The 12,343-nt window shown below is 42.0% G+C and overlaps 1 protein-coding gene across 1 annotated transcript in view; it reads left to right on the forward strand.

Moving 5' to 3' along the window:
• The window catches only part of LOC144644767 (talin-like), an 89,892-nt gene that overhangs the window by 75,556 nt on the left and 1,993 nt on the right, over positions 1–12,343 (forward strand). Inside the window, exons 48-63 of the mRNA XM_078504292.1 lie at positions 1,170–1,340; positions 2,154–2,300; positions 2,760–2,882; positions 3,364–3,483; positions 3,635–3,781; positions 4,298–4,467; positions 5,193–5,376; positions 5,934–6,059; positions 6,693–6,809; positions 7,084–7,269; positions 8,157–8,261; positions 8,782–8,887; positions 10,041–10,165; positions 10,643–10,768; positions 11,692–11,754; positions 11,971–12,153. Of these exons, the coding sequence (XP_078360418.1) occupies positions 1,170–1,340; positions 2,154–2,300; positions 2,760–2,882; positions 3,364–3,483; positions 3,635–3,781; positions 4,298–4,467; positions 5,193–5,376; positions 5,934–6,059; positions 6,693–6,809; positions 7,084–7,269; positions 8,157–8,261; positions 8,782–8,887; positions 10,041–10,165; positions 10,643–10,768; positions 11,692–11,754; positions 11,971–12,153 (2,199 nt within the window). The remainder of the gene's footprint in view (positions 1–1,169; positions 1,341–2,153; positions 2,301–2,759; positions 2,883–3,363; positions 3,484–3,634; positions 3,782–4,297; positions 4,468–5,192; positions 5,377–5,933; positions 6,060–6,692; positions 6,810–7,083; positions 7,270–8,156; positions 8,262–8,781; positions 8,888–10,040; positions 10,166–10,642; positions 10,769–11,691; positions 11,755–11,970; positions 12,154–12,343) is intronic.

A 12,343-nucleotide genomic window follows, 5' to 3' on the forward strand; every position in this document is an offset into this window, starting at 1 on the left:
TTGAAGCGTTTGGTTCATGGAAAACACTAAATTTTCAAGCTTTCAAAGAGAAATATAATTTAGCGGGCCAGAATTTGTAAATAAATACCATTACGTTGGTGTAAAAGAATGTGCTGACATGACAAGTTTCACTTTCGATCGGCTAGAGCTCAAGTCACGTAATGTTTTAAAGCTATTATAAGCTACCTATCAAATCTTTGCGAATCCTTTGGTCTTTACTAAACAAATTTACTGCAAAGTATTTCTCTTTAAAGGGTAATCTATTTTTTTTGGGCCTGTGTCATTGAAAGGATTTTAGAGATAAAAAGAAAAATTCCCTTCACAAACATGCCCTGACTTGTACCGCTTACGTCATTCGGTATGCTAGGGAAATACCCTCTGTTCTAAAAACAGCTTCAGCGTCCGCGTGTGGGAATTCGGCCAAAATTTGCATATAAGAAAAATTATAAATCGCAGCTAGAACAAGTCAACCATGAAATGTCACACAAAGTTTGTCAGACCCTGCATTTTTACAACCGCCTATTGTAATACGAAAACTGAAACAGGGTCAAATAAATTTTGAACTGTTGAAGAGGTTCAAAAATAGTACTAACTTTTTAGAAACTGCGAAACATTGTCATTGGGCCAGTTTTCAGTTTTATGTAAATGAGGAATACTGTCGAAATTCTCGCGGATACTTACGTTCCTGGCGTGAAGCCAAACGTTCTTATGAACTGATCTTGCAGACCCAGGGGCAGTAGTTGTAAACTTTCGCCCGAAAAATCCCGTCGTCCCGATAAGCGATTTTTTGGTTTCACGGATCAGGATCGTGGGAATTAAATTTGGCCAGCATATAGATTAGCATAATTTAGAAGAAAAATATTTAATTGACGATGGAACTAGTCAACCATGAAATGTCACACAAGGTGTTTTCTTACCATTTAGTTTGTCAGTCGCAACATTATTAGACGCAGGCAAAGGGGATAAGGGGGGGGGGTGCATTTTTTGTCCCCCCCCCCCCACATGGCTCCCCTAAAGTGCTCACGAGACCAGCGCAGTTGTAAGCTCTAAGAGCTCTTGTTTATCAAGCTGTCTTGCTCATATGATGTACAATTATGTCGTGCAAGTGACGTGAAGCGTTTTGTTTTATAAAAATATAAATATAAAGAAAAGGTTCTTGTCAATTTTAGGTAGCCCAGGTGTCGAGTTTCATCACTCCGCTGGCTGACCTGGCTGTGGGCGCAGCGTCACGCACGGCAGATGTGCAGCGTAAGGTGGACTTGTTAGATCAGGCCAAGACTGTAGCTGAATCAGCAGCACAACTCATGTATGCTACTAAAGAAGGCGGTGGAAACCCACAGGTTAGCATCTGCTACTGGCCTGTCCAAAAGCCTTGCGTGGGCAATAAAAGAGCTAACCAGTTTCTTTTATCTACTGTCGTAGTTTTGTCCACAGGCGTTGTTAGGGTTAATTTGGTCGTCAAACGAAATTACGTGACAACCTGAATCACAGTTGCTAAGGAGACTTTAACTATTGTGGATCGCCAGATTCTTCAACCAGTTATCACAAGACTTTTACAGAGTTTGGGCACCAGTTGTTTAGAATTCTGTTTCATTTAGGATTAGAAGCCAACCATTTATCAATCTCCTTGTTTAAATGTGTTTTTCAGTGCTTTGTTTAAATCCCTGTAAAGATAGACCTCGTTAACCTGAGACATGAGGCACAAAACGTTTTTCTATTACAGTGGAACCCCGATATAATGATATGCTAAGGGAGCAGTAAAATAATATCGTTATATCGAGGATCGTTATATCGGGGTTCCACTGTATCATGTTCTTAACTTATTAATTAAACTAAATTCGGAGTTAACGCTTATCTTGAATTAGCTTTACCTTACTGAAACCAATCAAGCTCAGAGACGAGCTCTTCTTTAATCCCCTGCTTAAGCTGCTCGCAAAGAATGACTCAAAGAACTACTTCCTTAAAGCATGAGCAACTAAGAGTTTTAAATCACTCCTGTCACACAGCTGTTAATACTTCTAATAGCTTTACAGGGATGGCTGATGGTCCACAATGGGCCGATTACAGCACCTTGCATCTCCCATTATGTCAGCTTCGTAGGACAATTAGTGCCCGGACTTGACTTGACTTATCATCTGTGATGAATCTTTCAGGCTGTGGATGTCCATCCAGACATTGATGAAGCAGCTCAAGGAATGAAAGAAGCTGTGCGGGATCTGGCACATACACTTGAAGAGGCTGCGAGTGAGACGGGTGTGGTGTCTGGCTTGATTGACAGTATAGGCAAGGCTCTGGCTGAGGTGAGATCTTCAGTGCCCATGCAGTCACCCTGTGTGACGATCCCAAAAAAACATCTGCGTTGGGAGGCTGATAAGCACCCACAGGGCTAACTGTTAGGTTTTTAGCTGCAAGAAAACGTCAGAGCGGTTTTTTAGTCAAGACCGATCACTTGGCTTACAAGTGGCATACCGGTAATTAACTCGTGATAACTTGAGGCAAAGAATAGGGAAAAGCAAATGCCAAGCCAAAGCGAATACACAATGACCTGCTTAAAAGCAAGTTGAGCACTGTTTATTGTTGAGCCACTGAAGAATTTGCAAGAAAGTATGAATCTAAGTGTAATCCCCTTTTGCGGACTTCCCCTACACTTCCTTATCCCTCTCTCTGGATGTAGGTTTGTGCCTGCAATTACTACTTTTTACGGTTAGTTTGAGAATTCCTGCTTTTGCGTCAATGTTCTGTATCATTTTTCTTCTCAGATTGACCAGCCGCTAGCTAGCGATCGAGGGGATGGTGCTGACGTCATTGATGAACCGTTTGTGAATTACCAAGAGCGAATGACACGTGCCATGAAAGAACTGACCAAGAAAGCACATGATATGGTGAGTAGCACGCATTCATGCTGCCTGTAATTTTTTTTATTTATGACCAAGATCTCTCTCACAGTAAAAAGAAAGATTCCCCACTCTCCTGTCTAACGGACATTATGTAAGGTCGTGTTTGAGAGACCAACGTACGTATACGGGCATTTTGGCATTTTTTTTACTTTTAAAAAATATATATTCGTACTGCTGCTGCCATGCTGTACTCCATTACGAACCAGCAAACAAAACGTAAACAAACACGGCAGATACAAGTGGTGGTACAGCTCAATGTAGTCTCTAATAGACCCAGTCGTAGACGGTTTTCACTTGGTGAAAACCGAGTTCGAATACTATTCTTATAAACATTACGACTTTTTAAAGAAAAGCCTCTGTTGCTTGTGCTTCATAAAAACTAAAAAGTTCCTTGCCCGTAACTCTTTTTCAGCGCATTGTTTAAGCCTAGCTGAATTATCCATCGCATGAATTTTCTTTATTTCAGGTTGGTAAATCAACTACAGATCCAACCAAGCTTGGTCCGCTAGGTAAAGACATCAGCAAAATTTACAATGACATTGCAAAAGACACGAAAGGAGCAGTCAAAACAGTTGGTCATCCAGAGGTATGGCATGAGTAAATTAAAGTCTTTTCCAAAGTTCAAATACACAGTACAAATTTTGTGAAATTTTCACTTCGATTATAATTTTCACGATGGAGAACTTGCAGCCTCATAATCTGCACACCCAGTTTAAATTCCTTGTATTTTTTTTCAGATTTCACACCGTATTCGCACTGGCGTTCAAGGGCTGGGAGAGGCCTGTATTAGCTTGATCCAGAGTGGCGGAGCAGTGCAGAGCAGCCCTAAAGATCCTTTCTCCAAGAGAGAACTCGCTGAAAACTGCAGACATGTCGCAGAAAAGGTCAGTGACTTTTTATTGCGCTTGCTTTCATGAAAAAAGCAGCATCCAACCCTTGCTTTACAGGGCACGCGAGCTGCAAAGCGCTGGCATTTTGATGTAGTATACGAAATGTGTGGATAATTGTTGCTTTTTTGGAACCAGAATACAATTCTTAAAACATAAGTACCATATTTTCTCGATTAAACGCCGGGCCCCGAATAAACGCCGGGTCTCCAAGGTAAAATGGTAAGTAAGCCTTTTAGACATTTATTCGAGGTGTAATATGCTTTAGGTATGATGGCAAGATACATTCATGTCACAAATAATGATTATACACCCTTGCTTAATAAACGTTTTGCTCGAATAAACGCCGGATCCACGGAGCCAAGTTTGAAATAAACGCCGGGCGCGTTTAATTGAGAAAATACGGTATTGCAGTGCCATGAAGTGCTCATTTTCACGCGCGCTATCGCTATCGTGCTGTCAATACAGTGAAGTTTGACCAGTATAACTTTCTATTTCTGTACTTTTCTTTAGGTATCTCATCTCTTAGCAGCCCTCCAGCAAGGCTCGCGTGGTACCCAGGCCTGCATCAACGCGGCCAGTGCGGTGCAAGGAATTGTGAGTGATCTGGACACCACCGTGATGTTTGCTGCGACTGGAACACTGCACCCAGAGACTGAAGGCGACACATTTGGCGATCACAGGTTTGTTAATGCACGAACTAGGAAATACTCACGTTATATCAATCTATACGTAAGAAATACACAATCCTGCAAACACGGCCAGAAGAGGTTTTAAAAGGCCGTTCTGATAAATGAACTGTTTTCTGCTTCGTATAGAAACGTCTTTTGGGGTGGCATTTCACATTTGTGTGAGCCGGCTTTTCCTTTTGATCGTATATATCATCATCTGCGATGTACACTTGGAATTGTAGTCAACGTTGAATACAACTACAGTAGAACCCCGATATAACGATATGCCAAGGGGGCAGTAAAATTATATCGTTATATCGAGGAATCGTTATATCGGGGTTCCGTCCCATACATTTTACTATTGCCGGGACATAACATATTCATCGTTATATCGAAGATCGTTATATCGGGGTTCCACTGTACCATGATTCTCTGCAGGAGTGTCCACGTCATTTACTGTTATGACCTTAATACCGCAGTCATAACAGTGTTTAGAGGACGCCTTATTAATGTAAACGCCTCGTACATTTCACTAGAGTCAACCTTACAGTTGAAGCCCACCTTACCTGACCCGGAGAAACGCTCAGTCAGACATTGCATTTAACTGCCAGGTTTTAGTCACCAGTCATAACTTAACCAGCTCTAGCTTTGTAATAGACGTGTTTACAGCCTCGGTGCATGCTATCAGTGTTTTATGAACCTTTTGTTCAACATTGTTCCATGTTTGACCTCTGTAGGGAGGCTATCCTTCGGACGGCCAAGACTCTTGTAGAAGACACCAAGAATCTGGTCTCCTCGGCACAGGCATCCCAAGATGTGTTGGCCTCGGCTGCCCAGTCTGCGGTCGGCTCAGTATCCAAGTTAGCTGATAATGTTAAGCTTGGAGCGCTTGCTCTCGGACCAGACGACAGTGATGCTCAGGTAAATATAATCCAAAGCCTTATCGGCATCAGCCGCAGTCTCTTTACATGTTTTGTTACAGATCATTTTCTCGTTTCCCCTTGGGAAGATGTTGAGGTCTTGCTCGATCTTGAACTGCAAATTGACCACATGACTTCTGTACTGTGTTTAATGAGATATTATTAGTTATTTTTACAAGCAGACGAAGTGACGAAGCACCGAGCTGATATAATCTTTAATCTAGAATCCCCGCAATCTCGCCAATTATCAATTTGATTACGAGCCCGAGCGCAAGCCGGATTCCGGTAGAACACTCAGTGTCTTCTAATTAACTGAATTTAGAATGATTATGATATAGAGACAAGGCAAGTCATATGTGCTGATCTGTTTACGGCACATAGAGAACAATAGCTAGAAATGAGCCAGCTCCTAGGTGGTTCATAACTCAGTTGGTGGGTAGGAATCCCCGTTAAAGCCTTACAGTTTCCATATTTTCTTTACAATTGCACGAACGCTTTCACTTGAACTAGGAAAGTTCTTTTGTTTTGACCATTTCTGACTTTGTTGTATTTGTGCAGCAAATGTTACTGAACGCAGCTAAAGACGTAGCATCCGCCCTGGGAGCCCTGATAAATGCGACCAAGAATGCATCCGGAAAATCAAACAGCGACCCGTCTATGGAGGTACTCAAGACAACTGGAAAGGTACTGTACCGACATTAACGCCATCCCGGGTCATTCAGTTGTCTACACAGCAGTTAATTGTTCCCACTTGTGTAGGGCGCTGCCACTGCCAAATGCTTATATTTTTCTCAAATTTAAGACATCCTCCTCCTTTAATCCACCTTTGCTCTTTTCTCAGTCGGAACCTGTGTATTCTACTTGCGCAAGCGTCATGCCAGAAATTTATGTTGTTTTGCTTGGCGATATGTCTTAGAGCAGTTTTCATTTGAGTGTCGTAAAACCAAAACCAAAGTAATAACTCTGGCCAATCATAAAGGACACAGACAATCCAGTGAACCAATCAAAACTCGAAGCAAATACATGTAGCTGGCACGAAGCGCGAGAAAACGTGCGCGAGCGAGACACGACTATTTTTGGTTTTAGTTCAGATTAGCTGAAAAAGTGGCGCGAGATTTTTAAACCAATCACTTAGCGTAGTAATTCAAAACCAATGCAAACGCAATTTACTTTTGACACTCAAGTGAAAAGCGCTCTACGAACACGATGTCTTACTAACATTCACTCAGCGACTTCCGCGGTTTCGGACTGCAGCACGTGTTCTCTCAGTCTCGTGTTTTGTGCTTGTATATTGACTGTAGTTGGCTTTCGTTTCAGACTATGGTAACCAATGTGTCTATGCTACTAAAGACTGTAAAGAGTGTTGAAGATAAAGCGCTCAGAGGCACAAGAGCCTTGGAGTCTACAACAGATGCTGTCAAACAGGCTGTACTGGTAAGTCATCCAGTATCATTTCATCAGTAGTCCTCTCTCTGTAAATACGCCCCTTCCCTACTCCTGCAAACCCTTTACCACACGCCGCAGTTATCAGTTATGAGTGAAGAAGGTTATGTGCTCTTTATATGACAAAATGCCGTTTATATTTGTGAATATAGGAGCACCGACCACTATCACAACAGCTAGTAGTTTTCATTTAGACTCGTTGTGATTGTATAAGACCACAATTATCACTGAAAAAAACATCTGCTTTTCTGTCTTGTTTCTTTAGGTGATCCAAAATCCCAATTTACCCGTCCGAGATGCCACGCCTGAAGACCTCATCAGGAGCACGAAAGATGTCACCTTGGCAACAGCAAAAGCAGTGGCTGCTGGGAATTCTTGTCAACAAGATGACATCATCACAGCTGCTAACATGGGCCGCAAAGCAGTTACGGAGATGTTAATCATTTGCAAGGTAGACTGAAGTTTAAATAAGGGTTATGTTTTGTTTGATAGTGTTAATTGCTGTTTGCCGGTCCTAATTCTCTTCAATCTCTTTGCTAGCCTGGGTCTGCATTGGAGCAGTTGTTATAGCCTTACGATCGTGATGTTAAGGTCTTGAAAATTGTTGTTAATATCTTTCACGCGGCAGTCAGGTTAACTTACTACGCGCAGTGTCGCTACGGAGGGCTAAAGGTGAATAGGCCATTTCCGAGTTACCGTTTGCCTCTGTTTTAAAACGAGTCTACGTGCGAAACAATTCATATGAAAATGATTTTCACCTAGAGGCTCATTTTCATTTAGATGGTTTTGCACGTAGACTCGTTTTAAAACAGAGGCAAAGGGTAACTCGGAAATGGCTTATTGGAGTAGCTAAGTGCTGCTTAAAATTTGGAGATACCTTTGAATGATGGTAAAGCTTGATTATTTCATTTTATTTTTATTATCAGTACATGTGCAAGATTGTTCTTTCATCATCATCATCACTTTGTTTACCCTCGGATTTGAAGAGTAGCTTATACAGCTAATATCTCCGAGCATTTTACAGTAAGCACAATACAACGGGCAAATACCAGACCACAACCCCGGGAACTCCATGCCCTACTCTTTACGATAAGCGTGTGGGTTCTTTTACGTCCCCTGCTGACCATAACACTGAAGATGCAGGAGACGGGGCCTACGGTTTATCGTCCTTATTCGAGAAGACTAGGATATCTAACCATCTGCAGATGTTATTGCAAAGGCAGCATATTCTCCTCGGTCTGGGACTCGAACCCGAGACCTCCCGCACTGTAGTCCGTCGCTCTACCAACTGAGCTAACCGATCGGCGAAGATTGACACGTGTCGTTTTGTCTCGTTAGGGTGCTGCCTACAAGGCAGAAAGTCCGGAAGCCAAAACGCTGGCCCTGAGGAGTGGAATGGAGTGTGGCGCGTCATTTGGAGAACTGCTTGATCTCGTGCACAATGTAAGAACGGTCAAAAATAGTTATTTACATACTTGTTTGATCATTCACGCTTGCAAATGCTGTGCTTCAAATCTCATTACCTGGGTTCCTAACCACGCATAATCTAAAATCCAGTATTAATTCAACCTCACAAATCAAATTCACAAATTTAAAACTTCAAATTCACAATTTTTTTTGCGATTTGAGGGAAACTGAATTTTTATGAGCCACTCTATTACTTTTTCCTTTTGAAATAGATAGTCTTCCTTAGCCGTTCGAGACAGTCGTTTTCTGACTCACAATATTTGGAAATCAGCAAATAAGAATATTCTCAAGGAGATTTTGAAGTGTTTCAATGTGTAACGTCAGACGAATTAAACGTTTCTCTTAAAATCTTTAGAACTCTTCAAACAATGCGAAAGAAGCTAAGGAAATCGTGACGCACAGGCCACGCTCAAGTCATGCTCTCCACGACTTGCTAGTATTGTTTGCTCGCAGTATAGGCCATGATTTGATCATTTATGCATCTCTACACTAACAGATTGTGCAGAAACCGTCTCAAGAAAAGAAGCAGATGTTAACACCACAGTCCAAGCTCGTGGCTGACCACGTGGCTAAACTGGTCAAGTCTGCTGAGGCGCTTAAAGGTAAAACGAAGTCGGTGCTTTCGACTTCATAGCTGGTATTTTGTACAGTTAAAACGATAGTGATACGGGAAGTCTTCTAAGTTTTTGTATTAACTTTTAATTACGAGGGTGCACTCACTGAACGACAAAATAACCTTTGAACAACAAAAGAAAGGCATAAATTAATTCTTAAGATAATCGATAGAGCGGTTTTCACTTGAGTGTAGAAAGTAAATTGCGTTTGCTTTGGTTTTGCATTGCTACGCTTAGTGATGGGCTTAAAATTCTCGCGCCACTTTCTCAGCTTATCAGGAGTAAAACCAAAACCAATCGTGACTAGCTCGCTTGTATTTTTATTGAATAGATAATCATATTTAATTTTTTTACATTGTAATTTTTAGAATACACGTTCACTTTTATGGTGACATGTGTTTAAATAAAGTACTTACTTACTTACTTACTTACTTACACGTTTTCCCGCGCTTCGTGCCGGCTACATGTATTTGCTTCGAGTTTTGATTGGTTCACTGGATTGTCTGTGTCCTTTGTGATTGGCCAGATGTATTTGGGTAATTACTTTGGTTTTGGTTTTACGACACTCAATTGAAAACTGCTCTAATAATCTGTAATCAATGGTTTTAAAGTCTACCACGCAAACCGTTTAACTTAAAAACGTCGGCCTGACTTTTTCAAGTTTTAGGCCACTTCTTTTCTACTAGTCCGTAACCACACCACTGTTTGACAATTTTCATGACTAGTAGAGTACATTTCAGCAAGTCCAGGCCACTATTAGTGGATTTCCAATTAATACCAACACCATCATTCGATTTTCAATTAGCACTAAATATTGGTGACACTTCCCCCTTAAGGTTGTCAGTAAATGCTAAAGGGTGTAGAAACTGTACGGTTCATGCTTAATTAAGGGTGTCTGCTTAATACAGGTTTAACTGTACAAAATTAACATGAAGGCTGCAGACATACCCCAGTAAAGGCTAAAGGGTATACAGTAAAGGCTAAGTAAAGGGTTTCTGCTTATTCAAGTTTCACTATACAGAATTGAAATGAAGACTGCAGACATACCCCTGCAAATGCGTCCCAACCAAATTTCTGATAGTACCAATAGTTATTTAGCCTTTGTTGCACAAAGCCCAATACACTGTTGTTTCTGTTTCAGGTTCAGACTGGGTCAATCCTGAAGACCCGAATGTCATTGCTGAGAACGAACTCCTCGGCGCTGCTGCTGCTATTGAGGCGGCAGCAAGAAAACTGGCCGAGCTGAAACCAAAACCAAGACCAAAGGTAAAACACGTGCTAATGTTAGAACGGGATTTGAGTACATTTTTTCTTTTGTTTATAATACTAATTTCAAGATGATGGATTGTAGAACTATTTGAACTGCAGTGGAAAAAACAGATGGGAATGAGATCTTCGAAGTTAAATAGCCTGAAAAAAAAATTAAAATGCAATACCACAGGATAAGAACTTATTGTCTTTGTGACGATATTACACATTGGGTTATGTGCACGCTGTGATTGGCAAAAACCCTAATTTTTGTGTCAGTGTACAAAATGCAGGAAACCCTGTCACAAAGCATGAAAAGAAGCCAAATCTTTCTCTATTTCTCTGGTGTTATCGAGGGGCAATTCTCGTGATATTAAATGAAATTCTCCTAGATTAAACTAAAAGAAAAGTATGCAGACCTTTAAAGAGAATTTGTATGTCGACATCTGGCTGCTTCTTGCTCTTCACGCTGTTAGACTGTTTATGTATTTCCAGGAAGCGGACGAGTCCCTGAACTTTGAAGAACAAATCTTAGAAGTTGCCAAAGCCATCACAGCAGCTACTGTAGCACTGGTGAAATCTGCATCAGCTGCGCAAAGGGAACTGGTAGCAAGTGGCAGGGTAAGCAGGGTGATGATGTTTGTAACTTTCGGTTGTCGCTACGTTTTTATGTGCGAAGCGCGGAGGGTTGTTGGTGGGTTGAAGCCCTGCCAGGCTCGCTGTGTTAGGTTCTTGGGACTCACAGTGCTTCTCCCCGCCCAGGAGAGAGGCACTGTACGGGTGAATTGCCCGGGGGGAGGGGTACTCCCATAAATTTCGGATAGGGGTGTGCCGCCAAGGTTCTTAAACCCTGACCCTATTTAAGGATAAAGAAAGCGAAAATTGATACCCTTTTTAAGGCCCAAAACCGAAAATGACACCCTATTCAAGGGGAGGAGAAGCGTTCCGTGACGACCCAAATAACGGCTAACCGCACACGGCAAGACACAAATCTTTATAAAATCGCTTTACTAATACCTGAACAGAAAATTCAGTTTTAAGAAACCTTTTTTTTCGTTTAGCTGGGCGTTTATTTTAGCTAATAGAATTTAGGTACCCTATCTAAGGATCACACCGGGAACACATTGACACATTGCCAAAAGCAGCAAAAATGATACCCTATTTAAGGACCGAGAACCTCAAAAACCATACCCTATCGGGCGGCACATACCTATATAGGCCACATATGGGAGTATCCCCCCCCCCCCCCCCCGGGGTGAATTTTAAAGGAAGTTTAAAGGGTGGATAACGCTATCCACAGGATAAATCACTATCCAGCAGATAATTTTTGATAAAGATACTACGCTATCTACTGGACAGAGATTTATCTGGTGGATAGCGTTATCTACCCTTCGAATAACTGGGGCCAGGCTAATTGGCCAATAGGACTGAAAGGCTTTACGTGCTTAAACTATTAACATGTTTATGAATTCTGCTGTGGACAATCTTTGCAGTACATGTATTTCTGTGCTGTTTAACTTCTAACCACTGACTGTTTTTTCCAGGTATGCTCGGCGTCCACTGATCCCAGTGAGGATGGCCAGTGGTCTCAAGGGCTTGTGTCAGCGGTAAGTGACGCTGTCTTTCTTTCAAGTAGTAAAAAAGAAATTGTAACGAGTTATTCTGGAGAACGCAGTGTCGTCACGCAATGCTCACGGTCGTTATCTGGTTGTCACGAAGCTTCTCTCGAAGAGAAATGTTGCGTGACGATCCAAGCGACTGCTAGGGTGTAGAGGGAGGGGTGGGTGATGATCCAAGCATTGATGACGTATGTTGTATTTCAGGCTCGTATGGTAGCAGCGGCCACGACAACATTGTGTGACGCAGCTAACGCGGCTGTCCAGGGTAACGCAAGTGAAGAGAGGCTAGTGGCGGGCGCTAAACAAGTGTCGAATTCCACCGCACAGCTGTTGCTGGCTTGTAGAGTCAAAGCTGATTCCAACAGCGAGACGCAGAGGAGACTCCAGGTATGCGATTGTTATTGTCAACATTGTATTTTGATACAAAATGACGCTTACAGATTTAGGTGTATAGGTATAATTTATAGGTATTTTATTGAAAGTCGTTGACGTTGGGAGTGGTTGCCCAATCTCCCGAGCCAGGGGCTCATGTTAAAAACGCACGACTATTCACGGCTCGAAATCTGTTACCCCTCGT

Source organism: Oculina patagonica, chromosome 2, assembly GCF_052425735.1.
Source record: "Oculina patagonica isolate OP01 chromosome 2, crgOcupat, whole genome shotgun sequence".
In the NCBI taxonomy this organism is placed as follows: Eukaryota; Metazoa; Cnidaria; class Anthozoa; order Scleractinia; family Oculinidae; genus Oculina; species Oculina patagonica.